Source organism: Vombatus ursinus, unplaced genomic scaffold (assembly GCF_900497805.2).
Source record: "Vombatus ursinus unplaced genomic scaffold, bare-nosed wombat genome assembly UNPS02014772.1, whole genome shotgun sequence".
Classification (NCBI taxonomy): domain Eukaryota; kingdom Metazoa; phylum Chordata; class Mammalia; order Diprotodontia; family Vombatidae; genus Vombatus; species Vombatus ursinus.
The window spans coordinates 1,985,251-2,013,036 of record NW_020954550.1 but is presented as its reverse complement, the minus strand read 5'-3'; the positions used below and the strand labels follow the sequence as shown (position 1 = coordinate 2,013,036).

The 27,786-nt window shown below is 39.2% G+C and overlaps 2 protein-coding genes across 2 annotated transcripts in view; one reads left to right on the top strand and one right to left on the bottom strand.

Moving 5' to 3' along the window:
- AGGF1 (angiogenic factor with G-patch and FHA domains 1) overlaps positions 1-6,757 on the bottom strand; it is a 53,438-nt gene extending 46,681 nt beyond the window's left edge. The window contains exons 1-3 of the mRNA XM_027863586.1: positions 6,524-6,757; positions 1,573-1,675; positions 217-419 (exon numbers count right to left, since the gene is read on the bottom strand). Coding sequence (XP_027719387.1) covers positions 217-419; positions 1,573-1,675; positions 6,524-6,757 — 540 coding nt within the window. The remainder of the gene's footprint in view (positions 1-216; positions 420-1,572; positions 1,676-6,523) is intronic.
- ZBED3 (zinc finger BED-type containing 3) overlaps positions 1-26,742 on the top strand; it is a 118,585-nt gene extending 91,843 nt beyond the window's left edge. Inside the window, exon 4 of the mRNA XM_027863588.1 lies at positions 26,517-26,742. Coding sequence (XP_027719389.1) covers positions 26,517-26,578 — 62 coding nt within the window. The 3' untranslated portion in view covers positions 26,579-26,742. The remainder of the gene's footprint in view (positions 1-26,516) is intronic.
- Positions 26,743-27,786: the final 1,044 nt, after the last annotated feature.

Here is a 27,786-nt window from a genome sequence, read left to right as displayed (position 1 = left end):
GTATGACAAACAGATAAAAAAATACACATCTATGGAAATGCTTGTTCTAGCTGCCCAAGGATTTATATTCTTTGCTTTTACGTGGGATTATTTGAGTTCTAGTTTCATTTGTTTCATAATGATGAAAATATCAGTTAGAACTGAACTTACATAATGGAAAAGTCAGAAAAAAAAAGATACCAGGCAGTAAGAGCTTGAATTTAGCAAGTCTATTACCTGTGAATTGGAAATAAAATTGTCTTCTTGCTCATATTGAGCATTTTCTGTTGTATCAGCACCAGTGTGACCCTCATTCTCTCTACGTAATGGGTCTGTAGAATTATGATTGGGCTCTTCGTGCTCTTCATTTTGTTCAAGTGGAAGTTCTACCCCCTTATCTGAAGGACTGACATTCCGATAGTATGTCTGATAATAATAATCTGTAACAAAAGTAAATTTTATCAGGCAGGTCATAAAGGACTTTATATTTTCATAGTATTTTTGTAATCAATGAAGGACATTCAAAAAACAATGCTGTCAAATTATAACCACATTGATTCCTATCACCCATTTAAAGTACTTTAAAAGCTCCCACAGAATGTTCAGATAAATTTTCAATAATAAATCTGTTTTCTGGTACCTCTAGTATCTTAGCTTTAAAACTTTTAAATAAGGGAAATGCCAGGGAAAGATGAAAAGAAAGAAATATTAAGTTAAACTATATAAATAATTCTGAGCAACTGCTAACTCTCTCAATCTAGCCTCCTTGCTATTATTCCTCATTGCATGACAATAAACAGGTAGAAGGGCCTGGTCTGCCCAACATGACAGTTTTGTATGGTGAAGTAGGAAGAGCAACACACTTGGAAATAGAAGAGCCAGGCTTGAGTTCCAGCTTCTCTGCTTATTATTAGCTGCAAGCCCTGGGTATACAACACCTACCTCACAGGGTTCTTGGGAAAAAAACACTTGGTAAACTAAATTGTAAGATTCTACATAATTGTGAGCTCTTTGAACTGAAGCTCATACACCTACAGAGATGAACCTATGAGTTTACCAGTTCAGGCCAAATGGCATCCACAGTTAGGTAGACAAAATAGAGAGTTTGGGGGAAAAAAATTACTATGACTCAAATCAGTTAGACTTAGACCACGAAGCTAATGAAGCCAAGATCATGGGCAGCATCCTATAAGAGACAGTGAGCTCTGCACTGAGTAAATACTCAGTACTACTCTGGGAATTTATAGCGCTAGTGTCAAATCAGTCATCTCAAAGATATGTGCCTTTTTGTTACATGAAGGCTCAGGTGAGAAGGTAGAGGGCTCAGATCCATCATTCATCACCACTACTAAAAACATAATGCAAAAAAATCCTCCCAGTGACATTCTGACAGCAACACATTCCTATATGAAGCACAGCACACACCAATCACTTCCATTCAAAGAGTTATCTGATTTTTTGTAGTCAACACTCTACTGAACAACAGGACATTCTTCCAGATACTTAGCTGTTTATTTTAAATTTAAAGAAAGACAACCTTAAGTTGGGTTGATTCAAGTTAAAAGAGGCATTTCCTCATTGCATACTAAATACCTGACGTTAACCAAGGAGTATAGTCTTCTGTTTGGACTTCTACATCAGACTTGTTATTTTCTTTTTTTTTCCTATAATGGATTTCATTGCTGAGCTCTTCTACCTGAAAGAAAACAAAGGGTTATTAAAAATAAATATAACTTTTACCCAATTATATACATTTTACAATGACTAACAGTATTACTACTGGTAAAGGGGGTCAAGTTTGGGTTGTTTTTTTTTTTAAAGTACACAGAGAGCAATTGGTCTCTTTTCTAAAATGTGACACTATCAATGAGTTTCTTTTGTCCTTCCCATTTAATCCGAGGAACTGGATATAATCATTCTTAATATCTCCAGCATTAATTCTTACAGAAATCAGTAACGAACTGAAGGAGATAAAAGAACTCCCTAAATGGACTCTTCATATCCAATATGTCAAATGGTTTATAAATATGATGCTAGTATTAAAAAGGTTAGTAGTTCTCCATAGAGAATTATAAAACTAGGAAAATACAAATTTCTATCTATACTGTAATTAAATCTGTAATATTACTTAGTGCCCTTCAACCTTGACAATATGTACTTAATTAAATGCATTAATTCAGTTTAAATGCTTTTTTGCATATATTTCTTAAAATAGTAGTTTTATGATTAAAAACCACTGCTCTGGGAGAAGGAAACTGTTAGCTACTGAGATATAGCTCTCTTATGTGCCTATGCCATTTGAGTCCTTGAAGGGACCCTAAGTGTACCACTCTGATATCTAGGACATTTGACTGGAAGAAAAGCAAAAGTTGCTTTTTCATCGTGCCATGGTCTGATGAAGCTTTAACAAAATAATGCTAGTTCACTCTAAGTCATATTCTCTTTGCTCTGTCAATCATCCATAGGTAGGCTATGACATATTATCTGGATAACCTCTGTGGCCACTGAAAACAAATGAAAAATTCAGAATCAATTCTTTATTATGTGCTAATCTGAATTACTCATTTATTGAGTACCTATTTCCTCCATCTGCTAGCTTTTGCCTAGTTCACATTTTTAGCAACTTGCAATCAGAAAAACAGGGGCAGTAGGAAGATAGTTGACATCAGAAACTAAAGTAACTTATGAGAGTATTTATCCATTTCAATTATCCACGCCATCTCCTTCTCCTATGATTTCCATGATCAAGTATGTCTTAAAAACTTGGCAAAAACACTTCCTAATTATACTGGAATAGATATAAAACCAACTTAGAACCACATACTTTAAAGATTATAACTTCTCTCTGAAGCTCCCCATCTTAGTTTGCTCCCTTTCTTCTTCCTATAGTTTTTTGGTTTAGTGAGTTGAAAAGGGCAACAATACAAACATTCTTAAGAAAACAATGACAAAGTGAAAGGGCAGTTAGGTGACACAGGGGATAGAGTGAGTGCTAGGCCTGAAGTCAGGAAGAACTGAATTCAACTGGGGCCTCAGATACTTCCTAGCTGTACGACCTGAGCAAGTCACTTAACCCTGTTTGTCTCAGTTCCTCATTTGTAAAATGAGCTGGTGAAGGAAAAGGCAAACCACTCTAGTAGCTCTGCCAAGAAAACCCCAAATGGAATCATGAAGAGCTGGACACAAATGAAAAGACTGAACAAGAATAGTTTGGAGAGAAGTGCACTAACAGCTGGGCACAGGGATAGGAAACATTGTCTAGTCATGTCTGAGGAAGGCCAGTGTGGATGGGCTGTAGAGTGTGGGAGGAAGAGCAGTGTCCAACAAGGCTAAAAATCTACATTGGAGTCAGGTTGTAAAGGGCTTTAAAAGAGAAATTGAGGAGTATGTTTTATCTCAGAGCCAACAGGGAGCCACCAGAGTTTATCAAGCAAGGATGCAACATGGTTAAATCCATGCTTTTAGAAAACCATTTTGGCAACAGCATGGAGGATGAATCGGAATAGGGAGAGATCTCAGGCAGGGAGATCCATTAAAAGCTAGATATGGGTAAAAGGAATTGATTGGACATCTAGGGCCAGAGAAAATAAGGATGCAAGGATAATGATGAGATTATGAACCTGGGAGATAGGAAGCATGGTATCACCTTTGATAGAAAAAGAAAGTTTGGAAGAAGGGTAGGCTTGGGGGAGAAGATAGTGAGTTCTTTTTTTAGACATGATACACGTGAGGCCTCTAGGACACCTAGTTTTAAAAGACTAATAGGTAACTGGTGACACAGGGCTGAAAACTCAGGAGACTTTAGAAACTTAAACAGATTTTGAAGTCAATTTTGAACTCAAAAGAGGTGATGAGGTGAGGGGGAGAAAAGAGATAGGGAAGGAGGGAGAGAGGGAGAATGGGAAGAGTAGAAAAAGAGAGAGGGAAAGAGAAAGAGAGAGAAAAAGACACAGAAGGAGTGAAAAAGAGGAAAAGACAGAGAAGAGCCCAGGACAAAGATTCAGGGAACACTAAGAGTTAAGAGATGTGATATTGATGATGAACCAGCAAAGAAGATCGAGGAGCAATCAGGTAGGAAGAGAACCAAGAGAGTGTCATGAAAACCTAGGGAGAAGGAAGCATAGAGAGAAGAAAGTGTTCAACAGTATCAAATGCAGCAGACGGTTCAAGAAGAAGACTGAAAAAATGACTTGACAATTAAATGATATTGGTAACTTTCACAAGAGCAGGTTCAGTAGAGTGATTAATTTGGAAGCCAGACTGAAAAGAGTTGAGGAATGACAGAAAAAAGCAGTAAAAGATTATGAGTGCTGACAGTTTTTCCTAGGAGTTTGGCTGAGAAAGGGAAGAGTGCTTTAGAACAGCTTGAGTTGATGACAGAATCTAATCACGGTTTGTGTGCTTTTTCCCCAAAAGGGTGGTGGAAGATGGGCATTTTTGTGACCCCTAGAGAAGGAACCAGGAAAAAGGAAAAAGCTGAAGAGAGTGGATACCTCGGCAAGAAGGGCCACTTCATTTTGTCAGAAACTGGGGAAAGATGTCAAGTGGTTTTTAGATAAAGAGAAGGTGAAAAGAAGGTGCTCACAGAAGATGTGGGAAAATTGGAACACTAATGCATTGTTGGTGGAGTTGTGAACTGATCCAACCATTCCAGAGAGCAATTTAGAACTATGTCCAAAAGGGCTATAATACTGTGCATCCCCTTGATCCAGAAATATCACTACTAGGTCTGTTTCCCAAACATGTAAAAAAAAAAGCTCTTTCTGTGGTGGCAAAGAATTAGAAATTGAGGGGAAGCCCATCAGTTGGGGAATGGCTGAACAAGTTGTGGTATATGAATGTTATTGAATACTACTGTTCCATAAGAAATGATGAGCAGGTGGATTTCAGTAAAACCTGGAAAGACTCACATGAACTGATGTTGAATGAAATAAGCAGAACCAGGAGAACATTGTACACAGTAACAGCAACATTGTTTGATGACCCACTTTGACAGACTTAGCTCTTCTCAGCAATGCAATGATCTAAGACAACTCCAAAAGACTCATCATAGAAAATGCTATCCATATCCAAAGAAAGAACTATGGCATCTGAATGCAGAAAGCATACTATTTTCTCTTCTTTTCCCCTTTCTTGTGGTTTTTCTCTTTTGTTCTGATTCTTCTTTTACAATATGACTAATGTGGAATTTTTTTTTTAAAAAGGTGCTCATATTGAACGCTCTCATTTTTATTAGTAAAATAAGAGCTGGGTTCCTCAAATGGATGGAGGTAGAGGAGGCATGAAGAAGTCTGGAATACCTTCTGTAGGGAGTCAGTCAATTAACATTTACTAAGTGCCTATTAGGTGCCATGCTTATGCTCAGTACTGGGGATGCCCTCCTCTCATGAGCGGACAATTTAATAGAAAAGGAATCAGAAAGGAATAATGGGATCGATACACCACAATGAAGGCCCAAATGAATTTAGATTGCATGAATTTATAATGAGCCCAGTTCTCATGGTTAATCATTTCAGCTCTTTCAGCAGCATATAAGTTGGAGATGGATGGGGAGAGTAGTCCAGGGTCAAGGTTTGGCAAGCAATATACAGTGAAAGGATGGGTCGGATTTGAGAATACAGGACACTGTGGCTAAGTATAGAGTCCAGATTAGAAAGGAAGAAAAGTGAAGACAGGTGGGGATAATGGCCTGAGAAAGTACTGAGGGGTGGAGGTCCTGATATGAGCCAAAAATATTTGTTAAGGAGGCAGAGACAGAGGGAGAGAGAGAATAAATAGGTCACAGTTAGATACAAATTCACAAAAACATGTAACAACTTCAGCAGATGCAAATGTTTACTGGATGCTTAAATATCCTCAACTCAACGTTACCTTATGATTTGGGGGATTATGCAAAATACATTCGAGGTTGGTAAAGTCAAACACAATAAACTTGAGGGTAAATTGCATATGCTGTGTGCTTTACAAATAACTTCAATCTTAGATTACCCAAAAATCATGACAGAATTTAAGACTTGAAGCCATCCACCAGCTTGCCCAACCCTGTCATTTTACAAGTAAGGAAAATGTAGCCCTGCATTTTTCCTATCTAAATATTTTGCCAAGACTGTCACTTTTGACTGGAGCAAAAGGAGTCAAGTGTGGTGTTCGGCAATTAAGAATCCAGTAACACAAAACTGACTACTTGGATGTAAATAGCACCGTCTCCTTAAAGTAGGCGATATTTAAAGCCTAACTTTGACTTAACTGAAATTGTTACTTATGTTAAAATGGCTTGAAATGGAAGAACGGGAGGTAGCCAGGCACCGACGAGTGTCCTGAATATAGGTCGCCTGCTTTGAAAAACAAAACTAAATTTTGCCTTGGGTTAAAAGTGAAAATCTCCGTAGCACAAGCTCTCCTCGTTCTAACTGGCTCAAGTGTGCTATTTTTAAAATACCACACAAAGCCACAATTACGGTATCTCAGCAGCCTCGGGGCCGGTGCGGGACGGGCCGGAGCAGCCCCGGATCGGCAGGCCCCCGGAGGGGCCGGCGCCCGTTACCTGGGAGCGCAGCTCCTGGTTGCAGCGCTCGGCGCCCTGGTACAGGCGCTCCGTGTGCTGCAGCACCTTCTCGATGTCGCGCACTTGGCGCCGGCAGCTGCGCAGCTCCTGCTCCAGCCTCTCCACCTTGCGCCGCAGCTGCACCAGCTCGGGCTCGGCGGCCGGCGGGGACGGGGAGAGGGACGGGGACGGGGACGGGGAGCGGGGCGGAGTGGAAGGGGCCGCGGCGGCCATGAAGCTGGGGCTAGGCGTCCGCCCGCGGTCTCGCCTCGAGTCCGCCGCGGCAGCGCCCCGGGAAAGGAGGCCGGAGAGGCCGCGCTCAGGAGGCGGCCCGAGGGCTCAGTGGCAGCCGGAGGGCGCGGGACGCGCGGAGCCGCCTGACGCTGACATGACGGCGGCTGCCGCCGGCCATGCCTCCCCGAACCGAGCCTCTCGCCGCGCCTGCGGGAACCACGGACGGAGGAATCGAGGCCCAATGGCACGGTCCAGGCCTCGGTCCCGGGCCGGCGCGGAGGAGCGGCGCTGGCCGCTATCGTCGGGGCCGGACTCGAGGGCCAACTTCTGAACCACAACAACGAAAACTTTATTGGCAACAACTTTAATTTCTCCGGTTACCGACTGGGCGCGGGGAGGGCGGGAGGCGAGGAGAGGACTCACAAGGGCCGCGAGCCACCCGGATGTGTTCCTGGAGCGGAGCCGGAAGTGACGACACGCCTTGGTCTCCACTTGCACCGGGAGTGGGGCAGTGGAGCTGTTGCGCATGCGGTCTGCGGGCTGCAAAAGAGGCGGGGTTGTTCAGGATGTGGTATTGAGTGATCTTAGTGTTTCTAAGAGAATGGAAAGGGGAACCTGACTGAGGGCGAGCTGGTTCTAGTAGAGGTGGCTGGATGGTGTAGTGAGTCAGGAAATCCTGAGTTTAAACCCAGCCTCAGAAACTTACTAGCGGGGTGACCCTAGACGAGTCACTTAACCTGTTTGCCTCGATTTCCTCGTAAAATGAGGATAACAATAACACCTCCCAGAATTGTTGTAAGGATAAAATGAGATATTAGTCATAAAACACTTTTGCAAACCTTAAGGTGCTGTATAAATTCTAGCTCTTATTTCTATTTTGCATTTTGTCAGCTTTCAGAAAGTTTTCAGTCATAGGTATGAGAAGTCAGGTAGCCTGGGTTCTTTGTCTGGAATTTGCTACTTAAGCTTTTTTTTTATTTTTTAAGTTCATGCGGTAGGTAACTGCTGCCAAAATTGATCTACCACAATGCAGAAATAGAAGTAAAAACCTAAATTTTATCATGCTGAAGCATAGGTGCAGATCTCAGACCCTTAACCTGACAATTAGAATTCTAACAAGGCCTCTTACAGACAAAATTATGTCAAGTTGACTGAGATAATCCTTTGACATGTTGAAGTCTTGTACATTCATCTTTGGCTTCATGCTTGATCATGCTTACTTCAATGTCATAAAAGTTGAACAAACTTTGTTAAGCAAAGCATAGTCTCATACATCCCCTAAGGAAATAAATAGTTAAACAGACTCTGTAGGTAAACTAAGTCAGATTACAGATAAGAAGGGTCACAGTAAGCTGACTAAATCTTCCGATTTATATGTCACCAAGATAACCAGGAAAACTGGCATCAGGGAAATCCTTCCTTACACTGTTAGCCAGGGGAGTTAACGAATAACTAAATCACTTTGAAGAGCTCAAACTTCCCTTTGGCTTTCATCAGAAGAATGTCAGTTTTCCCTTTGGGTTAGGTAATGTTAATATTAACAGAAGATAGGCTTTTAGTTAACCAAAAATTGCAGAAGGAGTGACCTGAGTCCTGAATAACAAAAGTTAACATAAATAAATAATTTTTTAAAAAAAAATTTCCTGTAACAGTTTCTTTCTCTGGAAAATGAGGAGATTGGCCTGGATGGGCACAGAGGGCCCTTCCAGCTCTAAAACTATGATTCTATGAATACAATGTCATGTTTTAGGATACTTGTTATGTTTTTATTTTGTTTGTTAACAGTGCATAGAAGCACAGCACATATAATCAGAAAGACCTGGGTTCAAATCCTTCCTGAAACAGTTACTAGCTATGTGACCCTGGGCAAATCACTTAGCCTTTCTGTACCTTAGCGTTTTCATCTGTAAAATGAGACTAATAAGAACATCCAAAGTATGTACCCCTCAAAGTAGTTTAAAGATTAAATGAGTTAACCCTAAAGTATAATGCTAGCTATCGTCATGGTGGTTGTTGTTGGTTGTTCAGAGGCCTAAAGGAAGACTGCCTTGCCTAGACTTTCTGCACATCCCTAAGAATCAGAACTCTCCTAATCTGACCCTATAAGAAGATATTCTTTCTTTCAGATTTGGAGGTTAGAAAGAGGTTAAATATTCAAGAGAGACTCTGGTCTCAGCGTATCACCTTCTCCTGACCATGCCATTTCAAAGCCATTCAGGCTACCCTGAGTAAAAACATAAGAATTGCTAGACTGGGACATACTCCTGGGAAATCCAGGACAGGATATGTGACAGTTAACTTCAAGAGATGTTTTAGTGAGAGAACATAATTTGTCTTTGGTGAGCACCCATAAATTTAAATACTGGTTTTTTTTTTGACCCAGACCTGTGATTTCATGTGTGTAGGGAACTCCCAGGGAAGAAACTTCCTTTTTACCAATGCGGATCTGAAACTGCTCTGTAGCTTGTAGTCTTAGACAGTTGCTACAGACATTGACAGGTTGTGATTTTCTCAGTTTTACACAGCCAGTAAGTATCAGAGAGAGGCAGCAGTTGAATGAAGGTATATCTGACTCTGAGACCAACTCTACTTTTTTTTAATGAAAAGTGACTAGAACCTTTTGCTTTAAGTAGTACTTCTATTTATTTATTTATTTATTTGTTTGTTTTATTAAGCTTACCTCTTTAAAAGGTAAAGAAGGCACATTCTCACTCATCTAGGCCAGTCTCCTATAGATGAGGAAACTGAAACCCAGAGAGGTAACACCATAGACTCCAAGTTCGAAAAGACCTCAGATGCCATCTAATCCAACTAGTACCTAAGCAAGAATCCCCTCTACAAAATATTTGGCAGGTATTCACTCAGTCTTTGCTTGAAGATCTCCAGTGAAGATATGCTGTCTTCTGAGGACATCTCTTCCCCTGTTGGATTGTTCCAATTATTAGGAAGTTTTTCCTCATGCAGCACATATACTGTGTTAGGATAACCTATCCTAGGGGAGAGGATAGATTTAGGGGAGCAACTCCCCTTGTGTGACATAGAATATATACATGTAGTAAATACATAGGGTTGGAAGAGCCATACTAAATCAGGAGAGAACACAGAACAAGCACCTCTCCTCTCCCTCTTAGTCCCAGCTGTCAATGTCTGTAGAGTAGCCAGATCAAGGTTTTAGGTCATGCCTCTGCTTACTGACCACTGGCCAACTGCCATTAACACCAAACACTGACTAATTGTTCCTAAGGAGCAAGTAAGTCCCAAGGCCTCAGAGATAAGAGTACCCAGAGCTTCTGCCAGCACCCACATTCTGTTATCCATTCGGAGCATAAAGTCAGCAGGCTTCTCTCCCTTATGCTGAGTAGTATAATTAATAAATTTAGGACATGCTTCCAGTAATGTCTTGCCATCCCCAGACTGTGTCTAAATGTTGCAAAAAAGCTTGCCTGTGCAAGTGGGAATTGAGAAAGGAGAGCAAATCTTGTGGGGATATCACCTGGCCACTGCCTCTCTAGCAACCATACTGAAGACACAGATACTGAAGACCCAGAAAAGAAAGTTGTTGCTGCTGACATTCTTGGCATTGTCAAGTGATTGAACATCAGAAATGGATGTGGTTTATTAATGGAAATAAAGCTAGCATTTCTTAAGACCCTACTATGTGTCAGGCACTGTACTAGGGATACAGTGAGAGGCAAAAACAGTCCTTTCCTTGAAGGACTTTACAGACAAATGGGAAAGACAACATACAAACAACTACATACAAAAAAGATACATCCAGAACATTAAAGAACATGCATTACCTTCTGCTATACCCTAAGGACCATGGGGCCTTTCTATCTGACTTGTAGCCTCCTATATGTGTTGTTTCCCCTTATTAGAATGTGAACTCCTTAAGAGCAGAGATTTTCTTATTTTTTTTATTTGCATCCTCAGCACATAGTAAGTGCTTAATAAGTGATTTTTCATTCAGTCAGTCTGAGTAGATCTGCCTTCTTAGGATCTATTGTACCTCTCTTCAGTAGCCTGTGCAGTCTATTTTCTCTTTTATGCTAATTCATAAATCATAGAATCATAAATTTAGAATATGTGTCTTATAGTGTCTTGCAATCCCTACCTCCTAAAACTATGCCTTTAAATTTTGCAGACAAGCCTGCCTGTGCAAATGGGAGTTGGGGAAGGGAGTCCAATGGAGTTGCCACACAGGGGATCTTGTTTGGCATTAAATATTGGTTCTTCTCCAGTCCTAGAGAGATTCTTCACTTAGGACTCTGGTTATTGGATACCCTCGTTTTGGGAATCCACTAGAGAAAAATCAGCATTATTTGGTGGGGGGGGGGCTAGGCAATAGGGTTAAGTGACTTGCCTAGGGTCACACAGCTAGTAAGTGTTAAGTGTCTGAGGTTGGATTTGAACTCAGGTCCTCCTGACTCCAGGGCTGGTACTCTATCCACTGCGCCGCCTAGCTGCCCCTAAAAAAAAAAAAATCAGCATTTTTTCCCCTTTGTTTTGCTATACATTATAACCATTTGGTCAGATTTCCAGAGTCAAGCAAAACAAATTCCTCAGTAGTTGTATATACATGAAGCTAGACACATGTATATAGATATTTGCATATCTGTCACAAGGAATTCATTGGAATTCCTTTCCAATTCAAAGGAAAAATGTTTTTCAATGAGGTAGGAGTTGGAAGAGAGATAGTAGGTTTTTGTTCATTTAAAAAATGGAGGTGTGGGAAGGTGCTATAGATGTAAAATATTATACTTTCAGAAGAGGTCAGTGTATTATTAGTTTTGCTTAATTGTTTCACTTTGTTACAAGAGACCTTTCACGGTGAGGATAATATAGAAATGTTTGTACTGTAAAATCAAAACTTATCAATAAAACTTTTTTAAAAAAGTAAATGTATCACTAAGAGCTTAAGAGTTATAATTTTGAGTGGATGCTCTTTTATTTTGTGCCTGTGATAACAATGTAGGTGCCAGTTTATGAGGGGCCTCTATTTAGAACATAAATGAAATTTTAATTATGCAAATGCTTGGATTTAATGTTTAAACATATATTTCCTGGCATATTAAGTTAATTTGTTTTTGTAAAATTATGTATGTTTTTCTTCATTAGCATTTTGGTACATTTTGAGTTAAATCTCAAGATAATTTGAGACTTGACAACTTGTTAGAAGGAAGTTATTGTGAAATTCTACAAAATTTACAGTTACTGAAGAACTTTTGAAAATTGAGCAATACCTAAGGTAAAAAACAACATAAATTTTGCTAAATGAATACAACATTAGTTTGTGATTTTTCTATGAGAGATAACAGACATAGAATCATTTGTTAGCTAGGCTGTGCACATAGAAAGGAGATAGTTTCACTAATATCTCATTTTTTTCTTTTTTTTTCCATTTTTTTTTGGGGGGGTGAGGCAATTAGGGTTAAGTGACTTGCCCAAGGTCACACAGCTAGTACACGTCAAGTGTTTGGTCTGAGGCCGGATTTGAACTCAGGTCCTCCTAACTTCAGGGCCGGTGCTCTAAACACTGCGCCACCTAGCTGCCCCCTTTTTTTTCAAGTGAATTTTTTGGGTTACATTTTAAGTCCCAAATTGTCTCCCTCCCCACTCTCTTCCTGCACTAGAGAAGGCTACATTTGACATAGATATAGATATAGATATGTCATATATATGTATGTGCATATAAATATAAATATATATATATAAACACCGTACCATGCATACTTCTTATCAGTTCCTTTTCTAGAGATGGATAGCATCTTCCTTCATAGGTCCTTTGTAGTTGATTTGAGTATTTATAATACTCAGAACAACTTAGTCATTCATAGTTATTCTTCGAACAATATTTTGGCTACTGTATGCAATGTTCTCTCGGTTCTGCTCATTTCAATCTTCATTATTTCATGCCAGTCTTTCCATGTTTTTTCTCTAAAATCAACCTATTCATCATTACCTGCAGCTCAATAGTATTCCATCATAATGATATATCACAACTTATTTAGTCATTCCCTAATTGATGGGCATCCCCTCAATTTCCAGTTCTTTACCACCACAAAGAGAGCTGCTATAGATATTTTAGAACACCTAGGTTCTTTTCTTTTTTCTCTGATTACACCTTGGGAAACAGACCTAATGGTGGTATTGCTGGGTCAAAGGGTATACACAGTTTCATAACTCTTTGGGCTTTTCTTTTTCTTTTCTTTGGGCTTTTTCTTTTTTTCCAGATTGCTCTCCAAAATGATTGGATCAATTCACAGTTCTACCAACTGTGTATTAGTGTCTCAATTTTTCTACATCCCCTCCAACATTTGTCATTTTCCCCTTCTATCATTTTAACCAATCTGACGGGTGTGAAATGATATCTCAAAGTTGTTTTAATTTGCATTTCTCTAATCAATAATGATGTTGAGCATTTTATCATATGACTATAGATAGCTTTGATTTCTTCTTCTGAAAGCTGCCTGTTTATCTTCTTTGACCATTTGTCAATTGGAGAATGACTATATTCTTATAAATTTGAAAAAGTTCTCTATATATTTGAGATAGGAGACCTTTATCTAAAAAGCTGTCTATAAAAATTTCACTAACTTTCTGCTTTCCTTCTAATCTTGACTACATTGATTTTTTAAAACAAAAACCTTTTAATGTAATGTAATCAAAATTATCCATTTTACCTCTCACAATGCTCTCTAGCTCTATTTATAAATTCTTCTCTTCATAAGTCTGACAGATAGTATGTTCCATGGTCTTCTAACTTACTTATGATATCTCCCTTTAAATCTAGGTCATGTATTCATTTTGACCTTATGTTGGTAAATGGTGTAAGATATTGGTCTATAATCAGACTACTTTCTAGTTTTCCTAACTTTTTTTTACCAAATAGTGAATTCTTATCCCCAAAACTTAAATCTTTTTATTTGTCAAGCAGAAGGTTACCATAATCATTCACTTTTGTGTATTGTATATCTACTCTTTTCCACTGATCTGCCTTTCTGTTTCTTAGCCAGTACCAGATAGTGTTGATAATTACTGCCTTATAACATAGTTTAAGATCTTGTGCTGCTAAACCTCCTTCCTTTACATTTTTCATTAATTCTTTAGTATTCTTAACCTTTTGTTTTTCCAAATGAATTTTGTTATTTTTTCTAGCTCAATAAAATAATATTTTGGTAGTTTAATTGGGATGGCATTGAATAAGTAGATTAGCTTAGGTAGAATTGTCATTTTTGTTATATTGGCCCTGCCTACCCACGAACAATTAATGTTTCTCCAATTATTTAAATCTGACTTTATTTGTATAAAAAGTGTTTCATTATTATATTCATATAGTTCCTGGGTTTGTCTTGGCAGGTAGACTGCCAGGTATTTTATGTTGTCTACAGTTATTTTAAATGGGATATCTCTTACTATCTTTTCTTATAGGATTTTGTTGGTGATATGTAGAAATGCTGATGATTTATGTGGGTTTATTTTATATCCTGCTACTTTGCTAAAATTATTGTTTCAATTAGCTTTTTAGTTGAATCTCTAGGATTTTTCAAGTATGTCATCATATCATCGGCAAAAAGAAATAGTTTTATTACCTCATTGCCTATTCTGATTCCTTTGATTTTTTTCTTCTCTTATTATTATTGCTAGCATTTCTAACACAATATTGAATGATATTGCTGATAATGGGCATCTTTGTTACACTCCTGATTTTATTGGGAAGGCTTCTAGTTTATCCCCATTACAAAAAAATGAAATGCTTGCTGATGGTTTTAGGTAGCTGTTCCTTATAATTTTAAGGGAAAAATCCATTTATACCTATGCTTTCAAATGTTTTTAATAGGAATGAGTGTTGTATTTTGTCAGAAGCTTTTTCTGCATCTATTGATATAATCATATGATTTTTGCTACTTTTGTTATTAACATAATCAATTGTGTTAATAATTTTCTTTATGTTAAGCCATCCCTGCATTCCTGGTATGAATTCTACTTGATCACAATGTATAATATTTCTAATATATTATTGTAGTTTCCTAGCTAGTATTTTCTTTAGGACTTTTGCATCCATATTCATTACTGAAATTGGTCTAATGTATCATTTTATAACCTGTTGTACTCTGTTTTCATTTACAAACTTTTAAGTGCCTACTTATTCTAGACTCTGTACATGATTTTATTTTTTATGTCTAATCAGTTTGAAAGAATTGGAGATAGTTTTCTTAAATAGAACTGATTACATTCAAAATATGATTTGAGTATTAATCTGATTTTGCTATATTAATTGGAAATATCCACTTATTTGGTAATGTAGTGAAATCATAGCTCTGTGGAAACTTTGAGCTTGTTCCAGGTCCATAAATTAACAAAATAACAGAAAAAAAGCAAAATGGCCCCTGAACACTCAACAACAAATGAATGTGATTAAGGAAAGTTAAAGACCTAATGATTACCCTTAATGCTCCGAGATTGGTTAGGTGAAGATGCAGAAGGAAAGGAACAAGGGCTTTAAAAGAACAGCTCTTTCAAAAGAAAGATAAGACGGGGGCAGACGTGACAGAAAAAAGGAAAAGATGAGGAAGGGACAAGGAGATTAACAGCAATACGTGTGTGTGTGCGCGCGCGTATCATGATCTCTATTAACAGTGGCATTTCAGTAGCAGTGATTAAAAGGAACATTGGTGACCATAGAGAAGAGAGCCAGCAACAAAGAGACAGAAACTAGAATAGCTGAGGGTGTTGGGTGTCACTTTTGCTGCCTCTACATAGCACCTGAATGAAGGAATGAAAATGAAAAAGTACTTATTAAACACTTACAATATGCAAAGCGCCATGATAAATGCTGGGAGTACAAATAGAACAGCATGGCAGTCCCTGCTTTCAAAGACAAAGCAAAATAGTCCCTGCCCTCAAGAAGCTTTCATTCTAATGGGGAACAATACGCACACATTTGTTACATATCCTAAAGATCATGTATTTAGAGCTGGAAGAGACAACAGAGGACATCTAGTTCAATGCCCTTTGGTATTATAAACCAAAGGAGACAATTTCTGTCTGTGCCCAATGTGGATAACTTCTTGAGATAGTGGCATAATGGATTAAATAATGAGGTTAAATTCAGAAAGACCTGAGTTCAAATCCTGCCTCTGACATTTACTAGCTTTGTGAAAGAGGACATCACTTAATCTGTCTTGGCCTGTTTCCACATTTCTAAAATGAGGGTAGTAGATTGGATAGCCTCTAAGCTCTTTTCCAGTTACTCATTTATTATTCTATGATCTTGTTATCCAACCAGAGAATAGAATCCTACTATAATATTTGAGGTCTGGCTCAAGACCTTGCCCAGTGTATGTTCTCATGGACCAAACCTGTTTCATACATGAAATCACCAATAAAATATATTTAATGAGTGCAAGGTAAAAAGAGGACATTTAATTAACCAGCCTCCCCTTCCTCCATATAGGTACTTCCCTAGAACTACTGGGCTCAGCTCTGAATTAACTACTATGCCTCCATAACATAACAGGAGCAGCATGCATTCAGAGTATTGGCTCAGGAAATGAGATCATTATAGGGAGTATTGTGGCTTCTCAGAATGGGAACCAAATAGTCACCAGAGTTCAGAACACAGATGCGATTTTTCTTCTCTCTCTTTTTTTTTTTTTTGGTTAGGCAATGGGATTAAGTGACTTGCCCCAGAGACACAGCTAGTAAGTGTTATGTGTTTGAGTATGGATTTGAACTTAGGTCCTCCTGACTCCAGGGCCAGTGCTGTATCCACTGCGCCACCAAGCTGCCCCATTGGTGACCTTTTAAAAAGCAAGGTGGTCTCTAAGGCAGTCAGGAGATAGTTCTGAATGACCATGAGTTAGATGAAATGTCAGCTCTGGCTAGAAGTTGAGGCGTGGAGAGGAACAAGCCCAGCCAGCCCAGATGAGCAGCCTGCCCAGCTCAGGGGTACCAAGCATAAGGTCCAGAAGAGGGAAAGGACTTGGGGACCTGAAGTGCCAGAGGGGTTACATTAGACTCCATGAAAGATAAGCATATCTATGAGTGAATGTTCTTTCTCCAGAGGCCACTTATAGCACACAATCAGTAGAGTTCCTCCTGTATCTGAAGGTCCTTATGGTCCTTCAGGTGCATCACATTGCCCACTTCATACTGCCTTTAGTTCTCGTCATCTATCAGAAGTTGGCTCCTAATGGTTTCGTTTGTGGTTTTTCTTTGTAGACTGGGCTGGAATCCACCTCTACGCCTCTTTAGACATCTCCTGTCGTTCTCTGATTTTCACTGCTGGGGTTCCAGTCTTGTCCCTCTATTGGAGGCACCTTCCTTCAAAAACAGAGAGTTCCTCCTAGATCTCCCCAGGCAAAAGGCTCCTTTCCTCTAGGTACAGCCCTTTTTGGTGTTAATAAAGAACCCATTTCTGAATGCCTAGGTTTTAGGGGTACTCCTTCAGCACCCCAATTGGGTCTTGGTACCCATGTATCCCTCTAGGCCATGGGTAATTTTAATTATGAACTTAACAAACATCAACAAACACAAACTTTTAAATATGCAAATAAGAACAGAGAAGACTGTCAATGAAACTGTAACAAATGTGCCCTTCGTGTCTGTCCTTTTCTAAATTTCCTTCTGTTCTCTTCTATGTGTGCTTGTACTTCTTCTTCCTCCTCCTTCTCCTTCTTGTTCTTGTTTTTCTCCTTCTCTTCCTCCATTTCCTACTCCTTCTTCTTCTTTTTCTTTGTGTCATTATATCACTACCTATTTCCTTTTCCATTTTTTCTTTTGTTAATTTGTCTGCCCCACTACTTCCCCTTTCGCTCAGCAAATTTAAAAAATAACCCCAAATATAAAGCTCTCAATACATACATATGTAGCTCAGTGAAACAAATTCCCACAATAGTCATGTTTGAAAGTGTTTGTCTCTTTCTGCATTTTAAATTCTTCATCTCTCCGGCAGGAGGTGAGTAATGTGTTTTGTCTTTGTTCTTTTGGACTCATGGTTTATCAGTATTGACCAGAATTCTAAAATCTTTCAAAGCTGTTTTTTTCTCTATAATGTTTTATCACTGGATGAATTGTTGTCCTAATGAATGTAAAAGTAGAGCCTATATCAGATTGCACACTGTTTTGGGGAGGGGGGTGGAGAGGGAGAACATTTAAAACTCAAAACCTTATGGAGGTGAATGCTGAAAACTAAAAATAAATTAATTATAAAAATAAATTGTTCTCCTAGCTCTTCTTACTTCACTCTGCATCAGATTACAGAGGTCTTCTCAGTTTTGTTTGAAATTGTCCATTTTTGCCATTTCTTATGAAACACTGATATTCCATTGAATTCATCACCATTTGTTTAGCCATTCCCCATAGGAGGACACTTCTGTAGTTTCTAATTTTTTAGCCCATGGGTTCTTAACCTTGGGGTCCATGAATTTGTTTTTTCTTTTTTCTAAAAAAATGTTTTGATAACTATATTTCGATATAATTGGTTTCCTTTGCAATCCTATGTATTTTATTGCATGCATTTAAAAACGTTATTCTAAGAATGAGATCATAGGCTTTACCAGGACACAAAAACTTGTTCTGGTCAGTTGCACGACTCCTTTACCTTCCCATTTCTGCCTAAAGTCTCTTGAGAGTGCGAATGGATTTGTCCTGAAGTTGCTGCCTCAGGCATCTTTGTTGCCATCCAGAGAACAATAACATTTACAAATAATGTTACAGAAATTTAATGTTGCAAACAAGCCTGTTAAGTAGTTTCTATTATGCCCATTTTACAGATGGGGAAACAAAGGCTGGGAAAGAGTGAGTTGATCAGGTTCACACGTAGTAAATATCTGAAGCAAGGTTTGCACCTGACCACAAATCCAGTACCCTCACCACTACACCACTTGAGTCTTAACAGAAAGGTTTTGTTCAGCTTTTCTCCATTGCTTCAACTTCTGGTAAATCTTTTTAGTTTTAGAACTTCCAGGTTGCATCCCTGGAGGGTTTGGGAATGAAGTGGAAGCTATCATTTAAGGCATTTTGGGGGGTAGGGAGGAAGATATCATTCATCACATTCTTCCTCTTTCCCTGGTCTCCCCCCCCCCCCCCCCGTACCTCAGTCCTGCATCACTAATTACCAATTTGACATTTCAAGCTGAATGTCCCAGAGATATCTCAAATTTAAAAGCCCAAAGCTAAACTCATTATCTTTTCCCTCAAACCCTCTCCTCTACTAAACTGTCCTCTTTCTGTCAAGGCACTACTATTCTTTGTCTTCCAGGTTCATAATCTCAGTGTTATTATTCTCCCTCATCCCACATAGCTAATTGGTTGCAAGATCTTTCTGTTTTTACCTCAACAACATCTCTCATATTCAACCCCTTCTCTCTATTCACATGGCTTTTTTAACTTTGAATCAATTTATTCAAATCCTCACATGCTTGTCTGAATCCATCTCTTGCATCCTTTCTTATGGTTCAATATTACACTATTACATTTGTAACCGTGTACTGGAATCTGTTATGAGGTGGCTGGTGGCACAGTGGATAGAGCCCTGGGCCTGGAGTCAGAAAGCCCTGAGTTCAGATTCAGCCTCAGACACTAATGAACCTAACTTGTTTGGTGGTTATGAGGATCAAATGAGATGATCAAGTTAAAAAAGTGCTTGGCGTAGTTCCTGGCACATAGTTAGGTGCTATATAAATTGTAGCTGTTTCTCCTCTTTCTCCTCCCCTTCCTCCTCCTCCTCCTCCTCCTCCTTCTCCTCCTCCTCGTCCTCCTCCTCCTTCTTCCTGCTCTCCTCCTTGCCTTCCCCACTGCCTCCACCTTCTGATGGAGGACTAAAAAGACAAAATCCCCAAACCAGTGGCTGGCACTACTGAGGAAGGGAAGGAATCATCTCAAAGTTGTATCTGTTTCTGTGCAGTAGCAGGTGCCCTGGTGCAGATCCTGGTGCTCTGGTTCTTCAAACAGAAATTTCTGTGGATTTTTCACTTTTCTAGGCAGCAGTCATTTTCTAACTTTTTATGCTAGGACGTGGGACAGGTAGGAGGATTTGTTAGAATCTAGTGGACCCTGTTCAGAATTATGTTTCTTCTTAAAGGTTAGTGCCTTGTGGAGATAGGGAAGTACCTGAGTTAAAGCCTTTCCCCTTCCCACCTGGGCTCTGTCTCTAGTACTTGGTATTACAGCTGTTTCTTTGTGGGGGTGGAGGGTGGGCATGGGCTTCAGTTATCTTCTGCGAAAAACTGTCTGGGAAATCATTCTCCTGTTGCCTGAATGGAACTGGTAAAAGTGTTTTGAGGTCTTCTAGGTAGCCAGCCAACCTCTGTGCCCCTGTTCTCTGAACCAACTTTGACATTCATGTAGGGGGTAGGATATGTCCAGAAATGTAGTTATTGAATCGTTTTTCAGTGTGTCTGACTCTTAGTGACCTCATTTGGGGTTTTCTTGGCAAAGATACTGGAGTGGTTTGCCATTACCTTCTCCAGCTAATTTTACAGATGAGAAAACTGAAGCAAATGGGGTTAAATGCCTTTCCCAGGGTAACAAAAAGTATCTGATCTCTGATTTGAACTCATGAAGAAGTATCTTCCAGATTCCGGGCCAGCACTCTATCCACTACACTACCTAGCTGTTGGAAATATCCAGAAATGCCTGAAAATGACTGTGATATAAAACCAAAAGGTATCAGTAAAACTTGAGGGAAAAAATATGCTTTTAGACACCTAACTGATTAGGATAGGGTCATAACAATTGCCTCATTTGAATCCTGAAACAGCCTCACAATTGTCCCTTCTTCCTCACCCCTGTTGAAGGTAGGGTAAAGGATTCTTTGGCATCAAGCACGAGTCAGTTTCAAATATATCTGAATTTAAGAAATAAAAATGGAAATCACATTTAGAAATTAAGAGTTAGAGTGTCTTAAAGGTACATTCATGTTTGTTATTCATGTGTTTATAAGAGGGCTGGACATTTTAATATCATCTGTTGAAAAACAGATTTCTTTCTCCTCTTTTCCTGACACTCAACTGTGATTGCAATTAGGATAAAAGTGCTAAGTAATTGCTTTAACCCACTGAAACATTCTCTGGAAGAGGATCCAGCATTTCTAAGCCTAATGTCCTTATCATTATCATCAAGTACATATTAAGTGTACTCACGATGTTGTGCTGGGGACTATATGTATCTGATTAAAAAGGACGTGTGAACTGAAATAAAATTCACCAGTAAATAGGCCAATAACCTTAACCTGGAGAACACAGTGGCGTTGCTGATCAGCTCATTAGGTTCCCAGATGATCCCAAACTGAGCCGGCTGCCTAGGACCTTGAAAGATGGGCACAGAATGAAAAATTGATTTGGTTTTACATAAAATCATAATGTTCAACATTGACAAAGTGCAGATTAGTACAAGGAAAAAAACTGTATAATTACATTTTGGCAGAATGGGGTAGTGCATAGAAAGTTGACCTCAGATCCAGGGTTCAAGTCTCACTGTGGCACAGCTGTAGGACTCTGGGGAAGTCACTTAATAGCTATCTGGAGGCTTTAGGCAACTGTTTTGTGCTTTAAATTACAGGAGGACTTTCCTCATCTGGGAGACTACTCTACCAATAAAATCCCAGGTCCAGTCCTTGTCTCAGGTGTATACCAATGGGGAAGTTATTTTTGTGTGTGTTTTGTGCTTTATGCTGTGGGCCTGTGTCTTAGGTGTTAAAAACAGAAAAAAAAAATCAAGGGAGGGGAGGGGTCAGTAATTAGCTGACCATGAGGCAGTGCCAAGAAGTACAAGGGTACTTTGCCAGGTGGCATAGTGGATGGCATGCTGAACCTGCAGTTAGGAAGACCTGAGTTCAAATCCAGCCTCAGGTACTTACTGAGTGACACCCTGGGTAAGTCCCTTCGCCTCTGCTTGCCTCAGTTTTCTTAGCTGTTAAATGGAGAAAATAATAGCACGTACTTCACAGGGTTGTTGTGAGGATCAAAGGAGATAGTATTTGTAAAGCACTTAGTATGGTGCCCAGAGCATAGTAGGTGCTTAATAAACATTTATTTCTTTCCTTTACATAATTGATTTTTCCCTGAAACTATGTGTACATCAAATTCTTATAAATCCAATAATTTTAAATATTTTTGTAACACATGTTAATGAAATGAATCCAGCAGGAATCCTGTAATAAAGCAAAGGGTCTTTTCATGAAATTAATTAAGAAGCCTCTAATACATCTTTTGTGTGCTCTGATTTTTCCTCTACTGGTTTGGTTTGCGTAGAGGTAGGTGCATGTCTAGTACTAAAAAAGTAAGCTTCAAAGGTAATGTATATGAAAGAATATATAGGGAAACAGCATGGAATTGTGGGTACAATGTGAGAATTATAGTTGGGAGGATTTGGGTTCAAATTTTTCCTCTGCCACTTGCAGACCAAGTCACTTAGACTCTCTGAATCTCGGGGAATGCTTTGAATTATAGATGGGCTGTGATCTGCCTGGGTAGAGCTAATGGGATCCTTGATATAGATGACAATGAGGAGCTGTGAGACATTCGTAGGGGTTTTCTTAGAGTCACTAGAGGAATTAGCACTAGAAAGGACCTTAAAATCATTTAGTCCATCCTCTTCTTTTGTCTAAGGCTGTGAGAATTCAAGTCGATGACTTGCCCAGAGCCATAGAACAAATAATAGATCCAGAATGAGAAATTTCCCATTATTTTCAGACCTAGTCAGTTCTGGTTATTACAAACTAAAGATACTGAGAGAAAATTAACTGCAATTCATAGGAGAGCCACAAAGAATTCTAATAACTTAGGAACTCTAATAAAATGTTAAAGAAACACAGTTTAATTAGCTAGAGAAAAGACAGTAAAAGGGACAAAAATGACTATTTGACATATATGGAGAGTATTATACAAAGACTGATGACTATATGGAACTACTGTATTAAAGTTGGGAAAATTAAAGATTGTCATAAAATTCAGGGTTTTAAATAATGGATTTTTGATTGAGACTAGTTATGAAATCAGTATTAAGGGGTAGTAAAGGGAAAGAGGTAAAACTGCTTAATTGTTTTTAGTGGAAGTACTGTATGAAGAAGAGGGATAGATTGGATGAATCATTGAGGTTGCTTCCTGTCTTACAGGCCTATTAAACCTTTAGCCTAACTTTCCTTATGTCCCTTAACTTAATTCGCTGGAAGTCAGAGGAAAGTCAGAAGCTAGATGATTTCTCACCAGCAGGTGGCAATAAAGTATCATTTTAAAAAAAAGATCTCAAGTGAAACGTTTGAACTGTCTAACTCTCATATATCTTGGGGATGGAAAGTGGTTAAAATTTTGTTCTAGAATCACGTCTGACTCTTCATGACCCCATTTGGGGTTTTCTTGACAAAGACACTGGAGTGGTTTGCCATTTCCTTCTCTAGCTCATTTTACAGATGAGGAAACTGAGGCAACAGAGTAAAGCAACTTGCCCAGGGTCACACAGCTAGTACATGTCTGAGGTTGGATTTGAACTCAGGTCTTCCTGCCTCCAGGCCCTCACTCTATTCCCTGTGCCACCTACCTATCCAATGGATAGGGCATACCAGGGTAAATATTTCTGAGAGCAATATACAATAAAAATAAAACACTGATCATATCTTCCAACCTAATGATTCCATATATAGGACTTTATTCCTTCCCCTTCCTCATATAAAAGGACCCACTGGTACAAAAATATTAGTATTTCCTCTATTGGTAATAGCAAAATACTAGAAACAACCTATATGCCCAACAATAGGAAAATGACTTGGCTAAATGATGGTATATTAATGTAATAAAATATTATGATGTCAACAAAATAGATATCCTTACGTTGTGATGTAAAACAAAATCAACAGAAAATATATATAAGTATATATAATATATTATGCATAATATTAAGTATATAAAATTTATTTTGTTCTCTGTCCTCCTTCATTGTATGTACATATACACATGTGTATATACACATGTATGTATATACCTGCACATATGAAGGACAACGAACAAGAGCTTTTTTATATTTTAAATATTATATTAATATGTCCTATATTCTCTTTCATATATGTGTATGCATACACATGTGTGTATATATGCATGCACATTATATATACTTAGATATACACACTATATATACACAACACATATACAAATATACAGAAATTTTAATTCTAAAAGGGAGGACTGGTGAAGAAGAAGGTAGTTTGGATAATGTTGACTGTGAGAAGGTAAGTAATTTCTAACCTGCCAGTTTTTCACAGCTTGGTGTTGTATTACCCTCTTCATTCCCCAGTAAAAATACACACATGCTTTTTTAATTAGGTGGGTCTTCTGTTTGCTGCACTTAAGTTCTTCTTCTAGGTGGGAGAAGTAATCCTGGCTTCTCAAAGGTTGTATTGTGAGGTGTAAGCTCTAGCGGGTCCTCCCAAATTGGAAAGGTTTGGACTACAAGCTCAGTGATAGACTGTTTATCAGATGTCAGACAGTAGGTAGAGTACTGAACTAGAAGTCGGGAAGATCTTAATTCAACTCCTGCCTCAGACACTTACTAGCAAAGGTAGCTCTTAATTTGTCTTTGCCACAGTTTCTTCATCTGGTAAAATGAGGGGTTTTAATTTGATCGGGATCTTGGGCCCCTCTTTTTCTCTTCTTCAGGCTAAACATGCCCAGTTCTTTGAACTGATCTTCATATGATATGGATTCAAGGTCCTTCACCATCCTGGTTGCTCTTCTCTGGCCACTTTCCAGCTTTTAACTGTCCTTCCTAAACTGTGGTACCAGAATTGAACACAATAAATATTTCCCTATTCCTATGCCTTTCAAAATGCAGCTCAAGATTCCATTAACTTTTTTGGCCACCACATTATACTAACTCACGCTGAGCTTGCAGTCCACTGAAACCCTCAGATCTTTTTCATAACAACAGATGTCTAACCATTTCTTGCACATCTTGTACTTGTGAAGTCGATTTTCTTTTTGGTACCCAGACAGACTTTAGATTTGTCCCTATTGATTTTCATCTTATTAGATTGCCTAATAAGATTAAAATCAATAGGGACAAATCTAAAATCTGACCAGACCATTCTCCTGATAATTTAGATTCAGGACTGCAATAAAATCAGACCCTGGTGGTCCATCTAAAGGCTAATAAAAGGAGATTTATTTAGGCATAGCAAGGGAAGGATGTACAATAAGATGTGCAGCTAAGAGAAGTGTAACTTCTCTGCCTGCATTGCTCATAGCGGGCCATTGGTCAAGCATCATAGGGTGTTTTTTTGTGTGAAGGCAACTTGGCCTAGAGTCTTAGTGCCCAGAATCAATTAAGTCTCAGCAACAGTACTTTTTTTTTTTCCTTTTTTTTGGTGAGGCAATCTGGCTTAAGTGCCCAGGGTTACACAGCTAGTAAGTTTTAACCGTCTGAGTCCAGATTTGAACTCAGGTCCTCCTGACTCCAAGGCTGGAGCTCTATCTATTGTGCTACCTAGCTGCCCCTCAGTACCTTTTAAGGAAAAAGCTAACATAGCCGCCATGTCAGGACACTCCTACCCTTCCTAGCCAGTCAAGGTCCTTTTGGATCTTCTGTTATCCAGTAGGTTAGCTGTCCCTACCACCTTTGTGTCATCTGCAAATTTGATTAGAATTTTCTCTATGCCTTTATCCAAGTCATTAAAATCTAAAAATAGCACAGGGCTAAGCACAGCTCCCTGTGGTACTCCACTGGAGACCTCCTGACATGTTGACATCGAATCATTAATAATGATAATGATTCAAAAGTTCCTTCAAGGATTGTTTTGCCTTTTTTTTTTTTTTTTTTTTTTGGTGTCCAAGTTGCCTACCTCAGTGCCTAGAGCATAATAGGTCCTTAACAATAAATGCTTGTTGAATTGAATTGGAAAATCTTGTAACTTAGTATTTTTTTTTACAGATAAACAAACTGAGGCCCAAAGGGAAAGTGATTTGCTCAATGTCAGTGTCAGAATTAAGGCTATCTGATGCCAAATCAAGTGCTCTTTCTACTACACCCAGTTGCTCTCTAACAGGAGTGTGCACAGAGGACCAAATATGTGGCAATCCCTTATATTTGCATAGCTCCTCAGGTATGCAACTGGAACCAGCAGGCAACCAAGTTTTGAAACAGGAAGAGGTAAGAGGTTGGCTTCTCCCTCTCAGAATAAGCTGATAAAATGTGGAAGAGGGACAGAGCTATAGCACCCAATGGAAGGAACAGCTGAGTGTCATCGAAGGGTATGACTAGCCTTAACCACTCATCAGTGGCTATACCAGAGGCAAACCAATAGGAGAGCTGTGAATTTGGAAGTAGTGTGGCGCAGTCAGAAAAGCCTCAGATTGAGAGTTGGAGTAGCTGGATTTGAATTCTGATTCTGTCACTTTCTATATGACCTGAGGCAAGTCACCTGAGTTGAGTTTCCTCATTTTTTAAGGACTCTGTCTTCTCCTTGGTTTCTAAGGTCCTTTCCAGCTCTAAATCAGATAGAGCTGGAGCTGAGTTATAAGAATGGGAGCTCAGTATCTGGGCAGCTAACTGTGTACACATCACACCAGCTTTTAGGTAGATGTAAGCACCATTTGGCACTGGGGAGCTAGGCAAGCTGAGCTGTCAATCATTCCTCAAACCGGATCACCCATGTGAGCATGCTCAGACAGCTTCTTTCCCCTCCCTACAGTGGGCAGACCTTTCTTATGAGCTCAGAGGCATGACTTTCCCTTTCTAAACAACTCACTTTCACTTCTTTCCACAGGTGGTGTGACTTTCTTTTCAAACCCTGGAGTGCAAAAACCAAAAAAAGCAAAAAAGCAGTGATGGCTACCAGGAAAGAAGGGAAAGAAAAATGCCTATGCTTCTCTCCCTTACAGCCCAGGTATTTCGTCATCTGGTGATTTCATTTCTAGGAGCGTTTCCTCTTTCAGATTCTTTGCCAAGCTATACAGTTTAATACTGTGTCTCCTTCTTCCTCCCACCCTCCTACCCTGTACTTTGCCCTTATGACTTGAGTATGACTTCCAAGTCCTTAGCCTACTTCAGTTAGGCAAAATGTTGCTCTTTTGGGAAAGGGAGAATCTGCCCTCTTACTCTTATGCTCTCAGTGGCCCCACACTCATGTCTCCTGCTTAAGTTAGCATCTGCTTCCTTCTTCTTCCCCCTTCTCTCTGCTTACTTGGCCCTCTTCTCCGGCCCATAAGGCTCTTCCTCAAGGTCAAGGTTGATGGTGTTAAGAAATGTTAAAGGGGTCCCCTGAACTTATCTTTTTGAGTTGTATATTTTCCAGAAATACTGGGTCCAGAGTATGCAGGAGACCCTGAATGTGTCAAGGATGAAGCCCTGCCCCCCAGCTGACGTTGTTTGTTATTTGCATCCCAAACTGGACTCCCTGTGTGTCCTTGGGAGTCAAGACAGGCGCTAGTCAGTCTGTGCAGCTAGTTCCCTTGTAGATAAACAGACCATTCTATCTTTATGATCTAGCAGTTTCCAAGGGAAAAAATTCAGCTTTTTGCAGCCCCTTGCTCCTCCACTTCAGGAGGGGTTTGTCCTTTCCCCACCTTTACTGCACCTTTTCCCCTCCCATGCCATGCGCCTTTAGGTGGGAATTTCTGGTATCTCTTCTTTTCTTTTTTGTACTGTTAAAAATATGTAAACTTCTGTGTGGATTGTGAACTCTTTGGGTCCCACACGCATGTTCGTTTCTCTTGTAATAAATTTTGTTTTCGCATAAGTTTTGTGAAGTTGTGCTTACTTGTTGACCGTGGTACTCTGGATAGTTAGACACTCATCAAATCTGAAACTCCCTCATATCTTAGGGAATGCTTGTAAGAAGGCTTTCCATCAGCAGAAAGTTCCTTTTCCTCTAGTTCCATATCCAAATCTTTTGGTGGAGCTTAAAAGGTGAGGTTATAAAGTAGATGGGATGGAAATCTGTGTTATTTAAATATTGTTATTCCTATGCTTTATATTTCCTTTTTTTTTTGCTTTTTCCTTCATTTCCAAATAAAAATGAATTTTTAAAAACTCCA